Here is a 23367-nt window from a genome sequence, read left to right on the forward strand (position 1 = left end):
ATTTAAAAAATGCTAATTTGACATTAAAATCTCCTAATTTTCGTACATAATAAAGGCTTGATTTTTAAAATATTCTAAAAGCCCTTAAATGGCCTAATTAGGTGAAAATAGATTTTTAATTATATATATATATAGGCATAAATTTCGATGAAAACTTTTACCTCGTTCGCCATAGTCCCGTCTACGTGATCGTAATTCGACGTTTCCTTAAAAATTCATAACTCTCATAATAATTGGATTAAATGTCATAATTAAATATAAAACATATAAACATGTCACATAATTCACATAGAAATATCTTTTAACCATGTTAATTTATTTTTAAATTAATTAATTCCCTAATTATGCATGTGATTTTTACGTAAACGAATTTCTAGGTATTGCATATATAGTGTCTAAGGGCATCTCCAATGTCATTATCCATTTTGGAGTTCTCTATTCTCCAAAATAGAGAATTGAATTCTCTATTTCAAAAATATTCTTCAACCAATATTCTCTATTTTTTTTGTAAAATTCTTTATTTTTTTTAAATTCCAAATTATTTAACCTAAGAAAAATATTAATTATGTAAAGGAACTAAATTAAATATGACTCGATTATTTGAAGAAAAAAAACAATGCATTTATTTTAACATCAAGAAAGGAATGCTCTATTGGCTTGGAAAAAAGAAAATAAAATGCTACGGATCAACCCTATGTATGTTGATGAATAGTTCCGTACATATATACTTGCACAAAGAACAACAAAAATTTTGGAAGAAAAGAGCAGCAAAAGGGTGATGGAGCCGATGGACCTTTTACTCCGATTGGTCATTTCTTCGGCGAAACTTCTTCATCTGGGTCCGATCTTCCAGAGTATTAGTGTGTAATCATCATTGCAATGGGTGTGTGTATGTTTATTGTTTGTGTGTTTGTTTGTTTGTTTTAAATTATTGCTACTATATCTTTAATGATTGTCTATTTTTCTATGTTTTAATGTGATTGCATGTTTAATTCAATTTAACTAAATCGATTTCTGTTCATGATAAAATATGTAATGTATTTTTTAGTCACAATCTTATTTAATTATTATTTCTATTTTTTTCTACATTATAATTTAATTACAATAAATAAATAAATAAATAAATAAGAAAAAACATTAAATACATTTAAAAATACGTCCCAAAAAATATTAAAATTAAATAAAAATATTGAAATGAACAAATATATACATATGATTGAACAAATAAAAATTAAAATAATATAGAAGGGTTAATTTATAATTTTAAATAATGACATTTTCGTAATTAATGACATTCTCCAAAATTATCTCCAATGAAAAACCATTGGAAATTCTCTAATATCACTCGGATGAAAAGATACTATACTGCAAAAATAAAAAAATACAAAAATATTAAAATTAAATTTTAATAACATAAAATATCAAAATCGCAAAACGATAAAATTAAATAATAAGAAAAACATTTTTCCATTATATATGTATATATGTGTGTATACATGATGAGTTAGTTGGCCAACCACGTGCGCAAGTATGGGCCGCAACCAATGAAGTCGGCAACATCCTTAAGGAAAACTATGATTTTTAATTCTTCAATCTTTTTTTTTTTTTTTTTTTTTCTGACCTCAACTATGTATGCCGTACAGGCTTGAACCAGGCATGAGGCGGGTGAGTTTATCGCCTCGAGCTTAGGTTTAGAGGAAGACCCAAAAAATTTACTACTATAATTATTGTATATCTTCAATAATTTTTTTTAAGGTTATGATTTTTCAAAAATAAAAACAATTAGAATATCTCCGCATATTTTGCCCTCTTCATCAGTCATCTTTATCCCCAAATCTGATGTTCCAATCGCATTGGATGACAATTAAAGGAGAACGACTCTCGGATTTCAAAACTTTCATCATTCTCTTTCATTGTCGAGATTCTTGGATTTCATAGACTCCTTATGATATATTTAATTTTATCTTAGTTTTACGTTTTCGAAATTTTTTTGGTTAATTTTGTAGGAATGTTTTGAGATATTTTTTCATTCATGGAATGATGAAGTTATAGTGTATAAAATTTCTTCAACTGGTGTGTTTATTTTTTTGAGATTCATATATTGTCAAACAATCGATGCTTTTGTTTTTTTGAGTTGGAGGAGAGGATTGTTACACAATTGGGTCTCAAAAGCAAGATCTCATCCCAAACTTGAGATCTTGATGTCAGATTAGCTATAAATATAAGTCATCGGCAACCATCGATGCTTTTGCTGATAAAATAGTAAAGTATTATTTAATTAATTATTTATAACATTTTAGTTTTATTATTTAATGACAATATAAAGTTTTTAAACATTATATGTTTTTTTGATAATTAAGTATACGATAATTTGCATATTAAGATATTTAGTGTTGAAAGACTCTCTTCAATAACTTTAAAAAAACTGAAAAAGGTATTTGAAATGTCAAATTTTTAAGTTCAACTTAGGCCTTAAAAATCACAGGTACAGCACTGATGTCGTATATTATTTTTTTCTTTGAGAAAAAAATTAAAATTTAGCAATTATTATTTTAAAAACACCGCTTCGAATTTTATGGGTTATTTAATTCCTAGCTATTGTGTTTTAATTTCATTATAATTATAATGAATATAAATGTTGGATTGTGGAGTAGTTAGTTTGTCTTGATATGAGCGGTGTGCATTAACTTCGTTCACGAGCTGTGCGCTTAGAAATAATTATGAGTGGCCCATGCACGCATGCACGTACGTACAAATTACCGATTATTATTAAATTATATATATAACATTTTCAAGCCAAATTTACAATAATTTCTTGGCCCCGACTCACTTCATGCAGAAATTCACTTTCATATTCACTTCAAATTTAATATGACTTTGAAAATTCCCAGGGTGTTTAGTGGTTAGGAGACAATAAACTGAATATATTTTTAATTGCATTTATTATCCATTCATGAAATATGAATGTATATATAACAAAGCAAATGGAGTCGCCAAGTTTTATCATCCGTCACGCAGTTTTTTTTTGGGATCAAACATCTCTTGAATTGAATTTATAACCTAATATTAGCTCGTGGGTCCAAGAGGTGTTCCATAACTCTGGCATAGATAGCGGGTGGTAGGATGAGACTATGCTGCATCTGAAGTTCTTCTCAGCATAGCCCTCGGATCAATAGGGTCCACATGATAACGTGTGGGCCCTCTCTTGATACAAGGGCTTAGCTCCACCAGATGTAGCACACCTGGTGGAGCATAGTCTCACCCCGGGTGGTATGATCATGCCTGATTAATTTAATTGTTGGTAAATGGTGTTAGTGCCGTTAACATATATCTAATATGTATATTGAGTATTATTGACCCTATGATTTTTTTTTCATATAAAATTAGCAATCTTGGTTCCGTCCCTATTTCTAATTAATTTAATTGTTGGTAAATGGTGTCAGTGCCGTTAATTTCACATGTTTCCTCCTTCAATTTAGCTGGGAAAGTACGTAGGTTAAAATTTGTTATGTGATGGAAATTAATGTAGGAGAATAATTGAGAACATATATAAATGATGGCATATAAATTACAAATAGCATTACAAATCCTTCACGTGACTTTTCATCGTCTTATTACGCGTATTATGCCTAGCTCATAATTAACTAGATGGTACATTTTCAAATTTTAAATTCACCACCAAGATGAGTAGGTATCTCGCATGGATCTACTTTTAATATGATTTGTATCACAATACTGAGTATTGTTCCGTGAGAACATATATATAATATAAGTTTTTTAAAATGGTAAATATTGAGAGAAACTTGGATATATAATCTATTTTGAGCTCGAGTATACATACCTTCATGTCGAAACAAAATAAGAACTCAGTTAATGATTTTGCGAGTGGATCACTTGACTCTTTCCTAATTATTAGAAATTAGACTTGAACCTAACTCACCTCAAAAGCTAACTCAAGAGGTGAGGGTTGTCCTTGTTTATATTAGCTCAAGAGGTGGGGGTTGTCCTTGTCTATATTAAGGACTCCCAAGATCTCTATTCTACCGATGTGGGATAATATTTCAACACTAACTTGTGCACTGACTGATATCTCTTATCTAGATATATCGTTTGATCACATGCAAATTCTACCCCTTTTTCGAACCGAACACATGAAAATGTTCTACAACGGCGAACTCTAGTATTAATAAATTTTAGATTATATGAAATGAAACTTAGTATGTAGCATCATTTGTGAGAGATGTACCCCCACAACGTTGTAGGTCCCGAAAAATTGTGTGATGGAGTTGGGATGCTCACATGTTCAACTTGTGTAGGAACCTCATGAAATCTGAATCCTGTGGGGAATATTGAATTAAAAACAAATGTTATAAAGTCTGTCCTATAAAACCCAACTTGGTCCTTCTTCATTCATAATTATGTAAAGACATATCCAATCATCCCACTTGTTACATCCCAAATATTAATAATAATAATAATTATTATTATATATTATTAATATTATAATTATCGGATTAAAAGCTTCCCAAAGGCCAAATATATATATTGGGATCCATTCATATTATTGGCCAAAAGAAACATACATTTTATTAATTTATCTATTTAGATTCGTTCAGAAAATAATTTTTAATTAATTTGTGTATATTAATTTAAAAAATAAAAAGAAAAAAATATTACTAAACGTAGCATGGGAAATAAAATAGAATGAAACTTATAAATGTTACGTGTTTGAGTGTGGTTTACTATTTACTATCAGAACATGATCAGAAAGCAAAACACGTCAATATTCACAACTTTTCTTAGCTGTGACATGTGATTTTGCAACCGTATAATTATTGTCTTGTTATTTGAGAATTGAATTAAATGACCAGAAAAAGGGAAAAATAATTGGCATGCATGTACAAAAACACTTTAATATAATTAACTAGATGAGTGGAATACATTCCCACAAGATTGGTGATTGATTTAATGCACAATGTCAAATAAATTATAATAATATTCACTTAAATTATTAGAGTATTTAATTAATTAGGTAGTTTCCAAATAAACGTGATGCTTGCACATAACGAGCGGTCAGATGGTCCAACTCATGGCAAAGCGGGTCGGTCCATCAAAAACTCATCTTCTGACCGGTCGAGGGAGGGCCGGCCCACCATCCCTGTGGACTAAAAATTTTCAACCCAATCCAACCCAAGGTGGGTTGCGAACTTGCGGGTTAAGCGGGCCGATATTCGAGTTGACTCACTACAAATAAAAATAAATAATATATTATTATAATTAATTATAAATTTTATTTCATAAACAAATATTAATAGAAACATATTAATAAAAATTTTAATTATTGATTTTATACGTGTAAATTTTATATAAGGTAATTAATACAAAAAAAATCACAACTTTAATTAAAAATACATATATCACAATAAAAATAAAAATAAAATAATAATTCTTTAGGCCCACGGGCCAACCCGCGCGGGTCACGGGCCTAGGCGGGTGGCTCACTTTGGCCCACTTTTAGTTGGGTTGAAAAAATTTCAACTCAACCCACTTAAATTGTGTGGTGGGGTGGGCCGACCCGACGAACTTAACCCTATAATTTAAAAATACCAATATTTTTTAATACGAGGGACAAATTATTTCCATTTCTAAATAGCAAAGCATCCATCTGGAGTCTTATGAATTAAGTAGAGACAGGTGTTTCTGGAAGAAAAAAAATTGTGTTGCATGTCATGATATTTTAGTCTTGGTTAGGGGTGATATACCGTATCATACCAAAAATTACGATATTAAAAAATATTATATCGATACCGTATCGAAACTCTTGCTATATCGAAATTTTTGGTACATATAAATAGCATACCGGTCATACCAAAATTTTATTATATACCGAAATTTCGGTACGGTCTCGATATATACCGTTTTATACCCAAAAAAACCCTTATATTTTTAAAATTTTATTGTTTATAATATTATATATTTTTATATTTTTTTCGATATTTCGGTATACCGGTATATATCAAAAATTTCAAATTTCATACCGTTACCGTACCGAAAAATTTGGTATCGTCACCGTACCAAAATTTTCAATATACCAAAAATTCGGTATTTTTTCGATATGATAAATTCGGTATGTCGAAAATTCGATATTTTTTTCTCACCCCTAGTCTTAACCTTGTAAATATCATTTTTTTGTGGTAATTCAATCTTTTTTCAACGAATATGCTATATAAGACTACTTTCTATATCTTGTGTCATGTTAAATTCTTGTCAATATCGCATCATCTCAACACAAAAAAAATGACTAAAATTGTGAGAAAAACAAAGATACCTGACTAAAAAGTGAAATTTTATTATATAAATTAAATCATCAAAATTGCAATTATATATATATATATATATATATATATATATATATATATATACGTCCACGCTCATAATTAGTATCTTAAACTTTTTTTGTTTTTTGTATAGATGCATTTCTAAATTTTCACTTCTTATAACATGGATTCCATTGGGAGATAACTATATATAGTGGAAAACATACTAAATGATGAAATGTCAAATTAATTTTTATTCTTTTGAGAAAAAGTAGTTGATAAGATTTACATGAGTGGAAAATGAAGAAGAAAAGACAACAGACCGAGTTAATATTTATTTACTTTTCGTAAGCCACAATTAATTAGTCGAGTCAGTTACAAATATTTTTAGGCTTTGTTCTGCACTTTTTTTATTTTATTTTTTCCCCTCGCATTGTTTGCATATTATATATATTACTTTTACAACAATTGAATTATTTTTTAATTCGGACCGGTTAAGTATATATACAATAAAATTCTTCATAATTGAACGAAATTCTGCAAATTTATATCATGATTTGTATTTTTTTTCCACAAAATTTTTCAGTGAGCTGAGAAAGTCATTTTTTTTATTTTTTTTACTAGAATATCGGAATTTTTGAGAGAAAATGTGAAGCAACCAAATTATTGATCATATATTCATAAATATGACTCAAAGAAATCGAAGCAAGCCATAAAGAAAAAAGTGGCAAGAGTCTCATGCGGTGTTCGAGTTAATAGAGTATACAAACAATTGTCCAATAATGATCATAAGTTCGATTTCTCCTACGATTTTACTAATGTATTCTCGTGTTAGCATGTTGCACATATATGATTTGTCCGATATGATTTATTCTTTTACTAACATAATGTCCAGACTATTACATTATTTCGAAAATATATATTGTGCGTACTGGAGCAGTGGCTGCACGTTATGGGAAAAGAAAAAGTTGAAAACTGAACCAATCTCCACTTGCGAAAAGACTAAAAAGAGGCTTCATTAATTCAAACAGCTCAAAGGTACTACCATTGTCATGGGCCGGGACGATGCGACAAGATGAGTAAGAACATTAATTTTCATCAAACCAAAAAATAATAATAACAGTTCCCATTTATATTTTCGAAATATTTTAATTGTCTATTTTATTTTTTTATTTTTGTTTTGAAAAAATTATAAATTATATTAGTTCTGTAAAATATTTGATTCTATATCGATGTTGTATCATACTCTATTATAAAGCACGCATCAACCCAACCAAAATTCCTCACCAAATATATATTACACCACATTCGCTTCCTATATACATTCTTTTTTCTCGAAAAACCATTGTCAAATGGGATCCAAAAGAAGCAAAAATGCGAAGATTTTAGCAAGAAGAAGAGCGAAAACCGCGGCCGGTGCGACGTCGTCGATTGGGATGAAGGTGAAAAAATTACAGAAAATAGTTCCTGGAGGGCAAGGCTTGAAACCTGACAGGCTTCTGCTCAAAACAGCAGAGTACATTTTGCTGCTGAGGCTGCAGATCAATGCTTTCCAGATTCTTACCAAGCTATGTAATATTCCATAAGTATTATAAATATTACTAATTAATTATATAATTTCATCGATCATGCCATTTTTTTATTTTCATTTTAAACATCCATATATTTACGTCTAGAAATTATTTAATTTTTTTTTTTGTTTTCTCGTGTTCAGATTGATTCTCAGAATTTTTAAAATGTTGTTTCATGACAAAGAAGATTCATGAATCTTTGTGCATGAATTAATGTTCAAATTGTAACATTTTTCTGATTCATAGTTAAGTAGCTAAATACAAGACCAATTAATCTCCAAATGCAAAAGCAAAACAAATTTAAAAGTGGACCCCACATATATTGATAAATCTTCATCTTTATATTCACGGCAATGCCTTGTAGAATTAGGCTTCCTCTACAAGAGATTATGGTAGAAGGACTCGGATAAATTAGCAGTAACTACGTACCTAGGTGTGTCTCCCTTCCTACTATTCAAAAAATATATAATATTTTTTCGACACGAAATCAAGTTTTCGACAATCAGGATACAGCGATGTACATCGTTTTACAAAACCATTAAATTTCTATATATTACTATCAGTTATTTTTAGGCATTTGTTCATCACAATATCTTTTGTACTTTTTTCATGAATTCTTCAGCTTGATGCCTGAATTGATTGTTTATTCATTTTCGCAACGTAAGCATGCATGCTAGTGTAGTATTTTGTATCAGATTTCACATTCTTTTAGTTACCTTCAGCTTGATATTTGGAAATTATAGCTTCAAACTTCGTATGCTAGCTATATTAATACCACTAAAGTCTAAAAGTTCGAAAATGAGGCCATGAGGGGGAAATTGTCCATGTATATATGAATTTATTTTTAAAACATAGAAATTTCGCTCCTCCAGAAAGACATGGATTTTCCATTCGAAATTATCAGATTCGGCGTCATCCTTAATATACAGAATACTCCATCGTTTTATATGCAGTCAGGCAAGGCCCTCTCCGGAAAATTAGAAGTCGTAGATGAATTGTCAGGAGAAGGTCTTATATAATTTTTTTTTTATTAAATATCGATATGATTATTTTATCTAGAGATAATTCCAAATTTTTGAAACTAAAAATAATGACATAAACGATTGAATTGAAAGAAGAAAAAATTAAAACTTAAACTAAAAGAGAACTCAATGAGCTTCTTATTCTCACGAAGAGATGAATAAGTGAATAATACAAATAAAATAAGAATCGTCAAATTAAGAAATCATAAATAATTTTTTTTTGTCACAACAAATCTAAAACAAAATACAAATTAGATGCAAAGAATAATTAAAATTGAATGGAGTAAAAATAAGTCTAACAACCGAATAAGTAAATTACAAGATTTTAGACTCTCGAAAACTAAAAACCAAATCAATTATATATTAAAAATAAAAACATCAACCATAATGCACAAATACACAAGAAAATCATATTCAATTAAAAAAAAAGACAGATAGTTGGCCTAATTTAATGGAGAAAAAAAGATCTTTTTAAAGAAGAAAGATGTTTTTTTAAAGAATACAAAAAATTTACCACTTGTTCAAATTTCTAACAAAATAATTAAGAGAATTTCTAAAATTTTAATAGAAAAGCCTAAAAAACGACGACAACAACAACAACCACAATAATAATAATAATAATAATAAATTTAAAAATTGAGGCTCCTGTCAAAAGGAGACTCTAGACCTAGGTAACCTGCCCTTGGAGCCGCCTGTGTATATGCCACACCATGTGCATTAATTAGTGTGTGCAAGTAAATTTTTGATGAGATAATTTTAAGGATCTATATGCATAAGCCAAGTTTGTAGTTAAAAATAATATTTTTTTTATATATGTCGGATCATACTATCTCACAAAATTGACATTTGACATTTGACATGATCTCAATGAATTTGTGTATGTATGTGGACACTTAAATATATACAAGACCCTTCACCTAATGCCTACGAAAAACTAGGTCTTGAATTCAACATCCAAGTCTGCTAATATTTGAGACCATATATGTGACAATATGTCGATCAACTCGTTCAAAGCTACCGTTAATTTTAATAATCTTTTTTTCAAATGTGAAGCTTGGATATCCATCTTAAAACTTGATGTTATATATGATAGAAAGATCTTATATGATAATAAAAAGAAAAAGTTACTCTAAAAAAAAAGTGAAAAGAAAAATTGATAACATACAATAATCATATCTCCATGCTTATTCGAAATATAAAACGATTTGTAGTTAAATTTTTGGGGCAGAAATAAACGCAGGAAAATAGAGATCCAAACATTATGTCGGCTTTTGATAGGGAAAAATGCTCATTATGCTTTTTAAAACATTATATTTACTACCGACCAAGAACATACGTAGTTCGGTTCCCTGGAAATTTTCGATACTCATCAAGCTTCTCAAGTTCTTTGCGTCCAATCGGACATCGGAATTCAACAGCTGTGTTCAGAGTTTCATACTGTCACTGTACTCAAACATCTATATTTCAAATATGCATTTGGAATCAGGCACAAAGTGTTGTGTGATAAATCAAAGTTTTAACAAAATAGAAGCAACAGGGAAAATTTTGGCATCAGGGCTTTCATCATTCGGTGTCAAAGTCAAAAAAGTCGATTCAATGGCGCTACAAGAAGCCTTGTGATGGTGTAAATAAATTACCTTTTTAGGAACAACTGAAACCAGCAACCAGCTCAGCTCGGCCCGAAACAAAACAATGAATTTTGACCTGAATCTACAAGCTGCGTGAGAATATGATTCTGTGTCGTGAGAATTAACAATACATTTTCAGGCGCCATTCTGCATCACAACTCGCGGGGGAAATTGTTGATTTGCCCTTCCTCTAAAACGTCTTTGCCGTTGATCTTATAGTTTATCCGGATGCGCATGACCAGTGGTTTCTGGTAATGAAAGCACAATGTCAACACACAAGAGCTGACAGCACGGTTAACAGAAAATAAGATTGTATAAAGATTTGATTCGAGTTCTTATGAGCTTTTAAACACTAAAAACTTCTCAAAATATCAATCTGCACTCGAAAACATCATATGAGCTCAAATATGCCCTTTTATTAAACAGAAAGAGATCCATAACGAAACAAGTTTATAGGGGTGCCCTTTCACTTTGGGACCAGTATATTATTTTATGATAGCTTCTTAGAGACACTATGGAAACGGGAAGACACCATTCTTCCAGAGTTCAAAATCAATTGAAAGATGCATACATATGTATATCTGCAAGCCTTCACTTACCTTGCCATGCTGGCTGTTTGAAACTCGTAATTTCTGAGTGATTGATCCATTACCACTTGCAGGAAGTGAACTACCGCTGGCAGGATCCAGGTGCAATTGAAGAAACTGCAGATCAAATGACAAACAAATGTTAGAACAGAATGGAAAGGGTCCCAAATTTCTCCAACCAAAACTTTTGTCTCTTCTCAGCACATGCAAATTTCAAATTTAAAATACCTTCGGGACAGCAGTCTGGAATACAAAATTTGAATAAATATCGGGTGACTTGTTCATGAATTCAGCATCGATTAAAGTGGTCTGTAAGTTTCCAGGTTCTTTTGAGAAGTTGAAGGTTATTTTCAAGGAGCTGCTTTCGAATGCAACAATTGATGGATAGGATGGGCCATTTGTTTCTACAACTGAAAGAAAAGGTGTCAAAATACAAGGAACATTATAATAATGGCAGCAAGGTAAAGAGGCTGATGACATATACCAGGCACTGATGAGCTAGGCCCAAAATCGTCCAATAAATCCATCATTGAAGAACTTCCAACTGGAGAAAAGGTTTGTACTGAAGATGCGGGATTTGATGCTAGATTATCCAACACGGACGCCGAAGTTTTGATATCTTTTCCGGATTGCAATATATCGAACATGGATGAGTTATTTTGAGGTTGAGATGGAGGTGTTCCAATCGACAAAAGGTCCAGCAAAACATCAGTGCCACTCTGTTGGGTCTGGTTAGTTCCTGAAACATTGAGTTAAAAGAATAGCTTAAAATCAACAGTTTAGTGTATTTCATGAAAGGGCATGCCAGAAGAAAACAGATTATGTATGTTACCCTAATTCATTTTCAGAAATTTTTGGTGAACTATAATATGTGGGTCAAATATTGCCAAGAACTTTTGGCATAATAATAACTGCAATAATCCAAAAAATATCATGGTGTTCCAAACTGATTATTATTTCACATTTTACGCATATGGAAAAATCAACCTTGAGAAGATGAGGACAGATCAACCCCAAGAAGATCCTGAAGAAAATCTCCACCAGAAGAGCTGGGTCCAGGGATTTCATCTGAACTAAGATCGAGTAAATCCACAAGCGGAGCTGAAATGGGCTTGACAACTCCATTTGGAATTTTCGGTGGAAATCCTCGAGAAGTTGAAACAGCATCAGGCACAGATCCAGCCCTCCTACCGCTGTAAGTAGCCTCATCAAGTACTGGCATCCTTTCAACTAGTGCAGACCTGAACAAAAGCATCTGCATCATCTCATAGCCAAGTTTGTAGAAAACAGAAGGGAAGAATGTGCAAAGACAATCGAAAACAAAAGCTAGTATCTGTGCCTTATTTTCCCGTGCTTTTCAATTATAGAATTGAATTCAATGGCTCTCTGTTGCAGTTCAAGCACAAGGCTTCCTTTCTGATGGATTACGATATCATTTATTCTCCTGCGATAAATTAGAAATAACGCTCGACTTATGAAGGAAATTAAAGCAGTGACAGAATAAATATATAGATGCCATGACATGATAGACGTAAAAGTACATGCAATGATCCATGTTATCTATTCTTACAGAAGTAAGGTAAAGGCAAGAAATCGCTGAGTTCAGACAATTAATAGAATGCAGATGCAGGTCTATCAAACAAGGAAAAGAAATAAAAAAGCAGGCTAAAATATTACACATAAATATGAAGATGTTAATCGGTCATCACTACATTACTGCAGAGTGCAGACCAGTGGAAATATGTAGACATGCTCTAGAGAGTGCAGACCAGTGGAAATATGTAGACATGCTCTAGAGAATGCAGCCTATCAAAGATTGCAAAGAAGTAATGGTAACATACTTTGAACTGGAGGGAAATCGACTTGATAGCTTTAACAAAGCGATCAAACACATAGCCCGAGTCGTGAGATCTGCAGAATGACGCTTAATCACAGTTTCTACAACATCTATTGCATTGGCCTCTGTTACCTGCTCTAGACAGCAAAAATATTAATGTTGTCCATGAAAATGAAGTTTTAAAGCACCATTCACAAGATTAATGAATTAACATGAACTCCGGAAAGATGGTGAAAGAAAATTTTAAAACTATCCATCCCAAACATTAAACCATGCATATATGATAACTCTAAAAGACTTGTTGTATGATAACTCAGCTAAGAGAATTGCCAATTTATCGTTTAAAACATCTCAGTCAGCTTCAGATAGACACTCTAAATCAATTAGCTACAGCAGAGAACAAGCAAATAAAAGTACTTGAAGGGACTCAATTACCACCTCTGGATGTATGGGCACAACTTATCATGGATCATAAGAGTTTTAAAGTTGTATGACAATAGGGGCCAAAAAGAACATCCATTCTGGGGGAACCACCCAGTTCAGAAACAAAATTTTCAAAATTATTTCAGCCAAAACTATTTTGATGAAGGCATATGATCCAGTTTGTAAATTAGTTGACATTGCAATATCACGTCTACGTGTATCCAACAAAAATGAGTAGATCGTGAAGATAGAACCAAAATGAAAAGCAATAGCACCCCATTAATGTACAGACTCATAAAGACATTAGTGAGTGCTAACTGAAAGGAGGAATTTGAAGATTACAAGAACTGCCAATCCTGAATCAAGCCAATTGAATAACATTTCATCATCAGGAAGATAGACGACAACAAACTGGAGAGAGAAAATATGATGGAAATGGAAAAACATTTTTCACAAAAGCACCAACTGAACATGATAGCCTAACCTAACATACTACAGCTCGAAGTAAAGTACTGGCATAAAAAATAACATTAAGTTCTTTAAGGCGTATATCAGTTACAGTTCACAAACATACAGCATACAAATTGATGAACAATTTAAATATTGTTGTTACAGTTCCCTAACAGCACGCAAATTGGTGAAAAATTTAATATCATGAACACTCCAACTCATTGAAACTACTCTGAGGAAAGACTGAAAACAAACAGTAAGAAAAACTTTCTGGAGTATGAACTCACTGTTACTGGATCTTCTACACCAAGCATTCCAGCATTACTGACCAATAATTCCCCATATTCTCCGATGCACCAAACTGTAACTCGAGCCAGAGTTTCCTGGTGGAGACAGAAATTTTTAAGGCATGAGGACAAGAATATACGAAAAGGTGAATTTTGTTGATACCCAATCTACTATCGCAACACAGTATACCTGTTCACCTGCTTTTTGTACAGCTTTGTACAGTGACCTAACAGTATATCCTTGGAGGTCAGAAGCATTGGTAATTACGACAATAAGGGCATGCCACACTTCATCTTTCACGTAGTTTCCAGCCTGCAAAATATCGCAAATATCAATTCTCTCTGTAAGCGAGACAATCGAATAAAGTGAAAACAAGGCAGCAAATTCTTCCTCGACTAAATGAATTTGACATCGTTCTTTTATAAGAACTCATGAGCAATAGATAATTTGTGGGGTGACATGTAGAACTAACAGAAACCTGAAAATATAAATGTTTTCTAAGAGATAGCAAAGCACATGAACAACTGGGCAACGAATTTAGATCTTCACATGTCGAACTCTGAAGTTGAAAATGATCAAATGTGTATTATAAAAATATAAATTGCTCAAATTTTGTGTTTAATAACAAATATTTTCAAATAATTACACAAAATTCACATCCACTAACAGATCTTTTAGAGTTCTCTTATCCAAGAATGATTCTAGAATTGTAGTTGATCTCACAATCTGAATTACTTTTTCCTTTCCATCATGAAGCAAATTAAGTAAAGGTACCAGGTCAAAAGCATCGGATGTGCAGAAGGCCAAAAATCTCCCGAGTGATTTTGGACCAGCAATAAAGTAACCGAACTAATGCCTCACAAGTATCTAATAGAGAAGTAATATGATCGTTTGCATCACGACAAGCAATCAATTTTTTAGGTTTTTGATTCATAATGGCACACTTCCAAAATAACAATAGAGCATTCACATCTCTGTGCTTCACAAATCTATAGATACCATGGAGACTCTGCTACTTCAGTCAATAGCACATCAAAATGAAGGACAAAGTGTAAATCATTTCAACTATAGCAAACCTCAGCACTGTATAAATTGAGAAGATAGAGGCTGGGTTCACAAACAACCATGTCTGTGAAATATATGAAGGTAAAATAATTGATGCCTTAAACTCAAGTTACATATGGATTTCTATGTTTCAAAAATCAATAAGAAACCTAGGTTTACAGCTAGACTTTATCATACATGTTCCACAAATGCAAAGCATACCTCAGACAGAACCTTGAGCATCTGATCGATGTACCATTTCTTCTCAGGTGAAAACCTGAAATCCCACATAATAAATAATAAATAATAAATAAATAAATAAAAAGAGTTTCAGGTCAACGGAAATAACCATTGCGTTGTTGTTTAATGATACTACTTTCCGGGTCATGAATGTTTGCAAAACACTAATGAACAGAATGAGGTTCCAGACAAGTTAAATTGAGAAAAAAGTACGAGCTAGAAAAAACTGAACAAGAAGAGGTTTTGCTTTCAGATTTTAATGAAATCAATCGCAATTTTTTTCATAGCTCGAAATTATTAAAGATAAAACATTTCTTGTTTAATATTATTTTCAGTGTCATGAAAGTGCGCAACACGTTACAAACAGAGTGATGTTACAGACAAGTTTAATTTAAAAAAGCAGGCCGTAGAAAAAAGGGAACAAGATAAGGTTTTAGCATAACAAAACATGTTAAGGTTGAGAGAAGATATGTGAGGTCACTAACACGGTAAAAGACACAGAATAACTTTTGAATATCTCGTTGAAACTACAATTTCATCGCAAACTAAGAGCAATTGCTTATAGATTTCAATAAAATCAATCAATCGCAATATTTTTCATAACTCAAAATTTATTTTTTTTTTAAAAACTTCTTCCCATGTTTAAACCGAAAAAACGTATTCAGTCATCAGGATCATGAACTGCTACTATACACATGCAAACATGAGTACAACAAATGTCCATGATCAGGCTATATAGATTCTTAGGCCATGAAAGAAAAACAAGCTTATATAACTTTTTAACCAATTAACTCACTTCTCGACAATGGAACAAATTTTGGTGGAGAGCTCTCCCTTAAATTCCGGATCACATACTTCTAGATAGTCAACGAGCTCCTTAGTCAAAGACTTCACATTACTTTCATTTATCAGAAGATAAACAAGTTCAAGGGCCCTTTTACGGATTGAAGCATCTGAATCCTGATACAAAATAGGCACCCATAGGCTGCTGAGACTATATTATCCAAGAGAACTACCAAAAAACAAGGTGGGAATGGGGAAAAAAGGTAGAAAAGAAATACATATCACAAATTTTAATTATATACAAACAAAGATCTGGTTTAAACTTTTTTGGTTTAATCACATTTTCCATAAGAAAACAAAATTCCAGAAGAACCAAAATCCAAAATTAATGCTTAGGTAAACGTGTCAAAGTACTATCTCACTGATCTATTACATCATATAAAAAACACGATACCTTTACGCATTCCAAAATTGTTGCTCGATGCCTCTGTACTGCTTGGCTATCCAAATTAATAGCTTTCATCAGCATGTTCAATGCAACATATCTGAAATAACCAGATTCAACTCCATCATTCATACACATAAGACAGAAGATTGAAACATTTAATCATGGTATTTGCAACTGCATCATATTAAACTTAATTTCCGATACACGATAACATGATTTTACAGATCTGTGTTGAATTTCTACACATCTTAACAGATGAGAGTTGATCCGCTTCTATCTAGTTTGGTTCATCGTACCAAGAATTTCAAGCATTTGATGCTTCTGCCATTAGCTTTCTCTGCTAAAGTTAAGATGAAGGAAAATTCATCATCATTTGGTGGATGTAAGGCCACAACATTATTTCGGAATAGAAAACATTTAGTGTGCTAATGAATATCTGATATGGAAAGGCAGGCCTTGACTAATTGTAAGCTAGAAAATATTGCCTCATTTCAACATATTCTCACTAATATTCAGTGCTTCATACATGAATATATACAATTAAACTAGATAAAATTACTACACCAAAACAACAGATACTAAAAATGCCTGAAATATATATATTAAGAATTTCACAAATACTATAAAGAACTAAATATTTATTAGCATCAACAGTATTCAAGCTAAACGGCTCATAAAACCATCCACTAAGAATCAGAGTTGTTATGGACTATGGAGCAATGAGATAACAGCCATAATTACATCTAAGAGCAACTAAAGATTATCCCAGTTGTTCCCTAGTTCCAGAAAAAATTAATGGCTTCCACGTCAGGGAATCTTAAAAGTAACAATATTCATTTAGGACCCTCCGTCAAATGACACTAGTTCAACAGATTATAAAGCATACAACATGATACATGAGAGAGAATCATATTCATGATGAATCGTGCAAAATAGTTACACCAGATGGATGGAGATTACCTAATATTATTGTCTCGGCTGGACAAAAATCTTCCCAAAATATTGATAGCAAGCACACGTAACCCACCATTATCTTCAATACTCATGATGGTAGTAACACATTCATAAAGGATTGCATTTCCTGTATTTTTGTTTGATTCAGTCTTGGTTGCCACCTAAAATGACAAAGAAACAAAACAATGGAAGATTCATCATATAGCACATGGTATCCCTTGTCAAAACAGATTATTCAAATGCCTATGCCAAATGCATAATGTTTTCATGCAACAATAACCATGAAAAAATCAGATTCCACAACTGAACTGTGATTCATTATTTCATAATTTTTCTCATCAGATTTGACACTAAAAATACCCAATTTCATCACCACGTCCGTGTCTACCAGGTAAGGTTATTTCTAAAAGTTTTCATCTTCTTTATTTAAACATCAAAGTTGAAATCAATTAAGTTGGTCTCACGTCATGAACAAGATGAAACTAAAAATCAACCTTAAGACAATTAGAGTTCCAACAGATAGATAAATAAAACCTCACCCAATCCTTTATTCCAAATGTTATTCAATTTGTGCTGCACAGACAATTTATTTGTCTTGGACTCATTGTGAAACTATTTACAGTGAGGATAAATAATTGAAAATCTGGAGAACAGTTAGAACTCGAAGAAGGGTGGACTTGAGAAAAGCAAACTGGTGCAAAGATAACACAAGCTTACCTGGGCAAGAATATCATTCATATTATCACTAGCATCAGGATCTCCTTGCCCCAACTCTCGTAAGAGCTTAAGCAATCTAATATGAAGAAAAGGGTCTGAAATCCCAGAAATGTCATACTCAGGTGCATATGGACTGTTTGCAAGATCCTTTAGAACTTTGACCAAGCTGCCAATGCAATTCTAACAAAAAGACAACAGAAAGAAAAAAAATATCACAATCCAGTGCAATTACCCACTATATTGCGGCCAATACACTACCTCCACTACCTTTCTGAAATGCTCGAGAGCTTCTGCACTGACTTTACACATATCCGTACAAAGCTGAACTCCAGTTAATAAAACTCCATGGTGTTTTTCTTTTAATAATGCAACAGCAGGATTTATAAAATTTTCAGCCAGGTCAGGAACTTTCTTTATTATTCTTATTGTGCATAATGCTGCCTATATTGAAAAACAAAGATAGGGATTAACACGAACAAATAAATGTTTCATAACAAAATCCAATCACTAGGTTGTAGGACATAATAGATATGATTCAAATGAAATGCAAAAATCAAATGTAGGCCTCAAACACCACACAGATGTCAACTCAAATCCCATAAAAAGCTCAGAAAAAGGTTCCAAAAATGTCCCAAAACAGACAAGCTGATTATCCCAATGGACCACAGCTTTTTATGCTCTATGGAGGTGATTCTTGAAAGAATGAAATTTCTTACGTATGACCACGGAGATGGTATGGTTTCGGTATCAATTGAAATTTTCTGATTCCTTTCTTTCGTTGTTGACCTCAAAATTTTTAAATTGTGGATTCCAGAAAGCAACCAATTGAACTTTCTTCTGGTGCATGGTAATGGATGGAGAGCTCAAAATGATTGATAAATGAGTTTAACAAAACAATATATATAATAATTAAAAACAAGCCTCCTACTTGATGACACACTGCATCATTTTTTGACAAAGCTACTAGTACGCCCAATATTTTAATTTTAAGATTTGTTCATTAGAAGCCATGTTATGCAAGTACAAAGTGTTTGAAAGTGATAGAAATATATAGCCAAAAAATTATAAAGACTGGCATAGAATTGCAGTGAACTCTACCAGGATCTATAAACTCACTGCAGACATATGATATTGAGGAAAAATCTCAATCAGCAAGAGAAATACAAAATCTCAATCAGCAAGAGAAATACAAATAACTTACTTTCTTCCTGATATTGGGATCCCTAAATTGAAGTAATCTTTCAACTTCAGGAGCAAGATCACGAGCCATTTCAGCAGAACAGATATTTCCCAAGGCACATAGAGCAAGTCCAACAATATACTGGTTGGTGTGGTTAAGATCTCTGAGAACAAGTTAAGGTTTCTCAAGGGATAGAAAAAATATAATACCATAGGAAATAGGTGAAGTGGCGAACCATCAATGATGACTACATTTAATCATAAAAAAAACAAAGAATTGTAAGCCTTTACTTTCCATTGCTAATTTCCCTCTCCTTTTATTGGTTTATTCAAATACTGATATGGATGAATTCGTTTGTCTTGATAATAGAAAATGTATAGCCAGAAAATACTATTTTAAAATGGATACTGTTTAATTGAATTGGTAACAAGCATCAGAACTTCCTGTCTTTCATCAAGAAGCAACATAAGACCAAGATATCCTATTCTTTTTTCTGGAAATCCTGGAGATGCAATTGACTTCAGGCATTCCATTTGACCAAAATGTGTAGGGTAACCAAGCATGTGAATAAACATGAGCTTTGCCAGATTGCGATGTCTATAATCTTGGTCATTTTCACTAATTGCAGCTCGAATTGAAGCACATTCTTTTCTTATAACAGCCCGCTCCTCTGCTGCAGTTTTGCAAGCACGTACAGCCCGAATCAAGTCCCTGACAAATGAGAGTTATAACTTAATTTTACAGATAAAAGTAAAAATTAGCAGAAAGAAAACGAACGACAGACTACAACGTATAGAAGATAGCACAACAGAAGTCAACAATTTAAAGAAATCTATGTATTCAGAAAGGAATTAATAATAGTTAATGGTGGTGAAGATAGAAAGATACAACTTTGGTGCTGATGCGCTAATTGAAATTGGCGGTTAATAATTTGGGAGAGGGTAAACGTGTTCGAGTCGACTTTGTGTACCCGGTCTATGACTCTTAAGAACACTTCTTTTATCTTATGAAAACGGAATGTGAATGTTCATAAGCTATATAGAAAGCTCTTTCGTGGTACATTGAACATACTTCATAGATCAAAAAACAGAAGAGGAGGTTAATGTTTTTCTTACTCAGGGAAAAGGTAGGAACAAGTTTTGGGTTCATATAATGACTCTTTTAAGATCATGATGATTCTCAATCAACATTCAGAAACAAACAAAAGAGAGTATTCAGAGAGATTCAGAACTTAAATAAAAAAATTTCCAAAAGCAAACAACTTCTAGAACCAATCAATTAACCAAGATGTCAATCAACCAAGCTCGTGAAATATTTCACAACTACTTTCACATAAAGACCAATCACCACTGCATCGTGAATACACACTGCTGAGAATTACAACACCTAACGAGAGATAAAGTTAGTCAAATCATCCCTGTCCACCGTCCAAGTGAAAATACTGTTTTTAACGCTGATTTAACAAAGCTTTGTTAGCATGATTGTCAACATCTTCATTTCAAAATTCTTTGAAATTGGTAAACTTCTCAGTAATTCGTTAAGACTAACAATCCATTTCTATCAAAAACCAGTAGTTTAAGCAGAATCCAAGTAAAAGGAAACTCTGAACTCCTTCAAAGGAATTTGTGTATCCACATGATGTGTTATTCTTACAAAAATGATTTTTCACCCCCAGAAAATACTCATCCCCCTTGCTCAACTCCACCCATACATTGATCGTTACGCTTTTCGCTCCTATAAATCTTTATTTTCCTAGTCCTTGCAATCCCCTAACCAATCTTACAAAAAACAAATGAAAATGCCATACAAATGCATCTAGAAAAGACAGCAAAGTGGCAGCATCACATCATAAAACGTCTAATAAACTCAAATGTGGTAGCTTTAAAACATCAAATTCGCACAATCACACGGACATTCAAAATTGATCCATACAGAGTAAACGAATCACGAAAACACGGAAAATTAGGAAACCAATGGCGTCCAGGTGGTTACCTCAAGCGGGCGGAGGAGGAGAACTGACTCATGATCGTGTCCATTTTGAAACTCGGAGGTAGCTCCACCAGATCCAGCTATATTTTCGATCTGAGACCCTTTACAAGAAGGGATTTTTAATGCAGCGAGAATTCAATACCGATTTGACGTTTTTCTTCAACAATTATTACGGTGAGAATTGGCTGTGAAATGAAATTCTTCGAGGGTGGATTTGGTGTGATGTTCTTGGCAGACCAAAACTAAATTCTAGTTAGCAATTTCCGAAAGCAAAGAAAAAATTTGCCATAATAATATATTAATAAAATAATGCAGGTAATAATATGATTTCTCTCCTAAAATTTTTTAATTCTTTTTTTTTTTTTTGAATCAAAGAAATTTTTAAATTTTGAGATACTTGAGTAACTTAAATTTATTATTATATTAACGTAACTAATTTTTTTTCTAATTTTAAATTTTTCTATACTATATAATAAATCTCTCTAATAAAGATTTAAAAAAAGCCTCATCTTATCTTACCAAAATTATTCACTCACCATATTTTTTTTGCTTCTAATATTTTGTAATGTTATCTTCATTTTTTTTGTATTTTTTAATGCCCAAATCCATGGTTCTCTTGTATATGATTTTCATAAAACTCTTAATCCAATATTTCACGAAAAATTCTAGGTATTAAATAATAATATTTGGTTTAGATTGACATTTTTCTAAATAACTATGAGGTTATATTTATGAATTATTATATAGTTCTTTGTTTGAAATGCTTGTACGTGAAATTTTGTTTGATTTGTGCTGTTGAAAGATGAAATGTTACTTATTTCAGCTTTAAATGAATTATAGTTCTACAAATATCATATGCGAGAACTTTTATTGATTGAAAAACAACTTTTATTTTTGTAGAATGGAATCTGGAGTAGGGTCTTCTTCTAACCTTGCATTTTTGGGTTGCTGCAAATGTAATAAGAAATTATTTGTGATTTCAATTATGAGTGGATCTAGTTTGGATGATTTATTTCAGAGTTTGTCAAGCAAATATGAACAAATTAATCCTCAATCTATGTCACTACAATACATAGCTCCACACTACAAGATGTATGTTACCTTGAACAACAATGATGATGTCTGTAATATGATACATCTTCACATGTGTATGAGGCTGAATATAATTGAATTGAGGGCCGAGAAAAAAGATCAGACTATAGGAGGCTTAAATACTGAGAGGTATAATTCACTCTTTCCCTTTTTTTTGCACTGTCTATATTGTTTACTTCGGTAATTTTTTGTTATATTTATGTATAGATTGTGAGGCCCCGATTCTAATCATCTAATCAAGAGTTAATCCTATCGATAAACATTCAAAGGTCAAGAGATAAGACACCAATTAAAAAAATTATTTCTAGTGAACAGTGTCGCGCTCGATCCTAGAAAATTCCAAGATCGAGCGCACCATAATCCTGAACTCTCTGCCGAGAAAATAAAAAGTGCCGCGCTCGATCCTATAAAATTGTAGGATCGAGCGCACCCTGGGATCAGAATTTTTTTTTCAGAAAACAGAACATGTTTCAAATCTAAAATCAACAATAATAACATAAAATCCCAATCAACAAGATACAAAGGATTAGGTCTAGAGTTATACAATCCTCACAAAATAACATGCATAAAAATCCATTTAGTTCGGACTTATTCAATACAAAAAGGAGTTCGAATACATAAACGACTCCTAACATCCAAGCCTCACTTTATCCTCTCAACCATCTAGTCATGCTGCCTCTGACTCGGTCCTGCCCCACCTGTTGCCAAGTACACATACAAACAAAGACAACAGCCGGATAATCCGGTGAGAATAATATTTCCAGTAAAAGAGACTAGCATACAATATCACATAATAT

General features: G+C 32.3%; 2 protein-coding genes across 2 annotated transcripts; one reads left to right on the forward strand and one right to left on the reverse strand.

Moving 5' to 3' along the window:
- The first annotated feature begins 7669 nt into the window (after positions 1-7669).
- Positions 7670-7903, forward strand: LOC140874302 (uncharacterized). Its single transcript, XM_073277575.1, has one exon. The coding sequence runs from the start codon at positions 7670-7672 to the stop codon at positions 7901-7903; it is 234 nt and encodes a 77-aa protein (XP_073133676.1).
- Positions 7904-10392: 2489 nt separating this feature from the next.
- Positions 10393-21726, reverse strand: LOC140865766 (AP-1 complex subunit gamma-2-like). The gene is made up of 18 exons (XM_073270564.1): positions 21482-21726; positions 19898-20200; positions 19511-19652; positions 18577-18750; positions 18310-18489; positions 17599-17753; positions 16645-16735; positions 16204-16367; positions 15390-15444; positions 14313-14435; positions 14123-14218; positions 12967-13094; positions 12465-12569; positions 12113-12366; positions 11610-11864; positions 11354-11535; positions 11138-11242; positions 10393-10786 (listed from the first exon to the last, which is right to left on the reverse strand). The coding sequence occupies exons 1-18, from the start codon at positions 21523-21525 to the stop codon at positions 10691-10693; spliced, it is 2652 nt and encodes an 883-aa protein (XP_073126665.1). The 5' UTR covers positions 21526-21726; the 3' UTR covers positions 10393-10690.
- Between the last annotated feature and the right edge of the window lie 1641 nt (positions 21727-23367).

This window comes from Henckelia pumila, chromosome 1 (assembly GCF_033568475.1).
Source record: "Henckelia pumila isolate YLH828 chromosome 1, ASM3356847v2, whole genome shotgun sequence".
Classification (NCBI taxonomy): Eukaryota; Viridiplantae; Streptophyta; class Magnoliopsida; order Lamiales; family Gesneriaceae; genus Henckelia; species Henckelia pumila.

What these genes read in the sequence shown, in the direction of transcription:
- LOC140865766 (XM_073270564.1), bottom strand. Translation starts at nt 21,525, where the DNA reads ATGGACACGATCATGAGTCAGTTCTCCTCCTCCGCCCGCTTGAG. An exon ending in GTTACCAATTCAATTAAACA is followed by an intron (nt 19,653 to 19,897) that starts GTATCCATTTTA and finishes ACTTGTTCTCAG; the next exon opens with AGATCTTAACCACACCAACC. An exon ending in TCTGTCCTCATCTTCTCAAG is followed by an intron (nt 11,865 to 12,112) that starts GTTGATTTTTCC and finishes TCAATGTTTCAG; the next exon opens with GAACTAACCAGACCCAACAG.
- LOC140874302 (XM_073277575.1), top strand. Translation starts at nt 7,670, where the DNA reads ATGGGATCCAAAAGAAGCAAAAATGCGAAGATTTTAGCAAGAAGAAGA.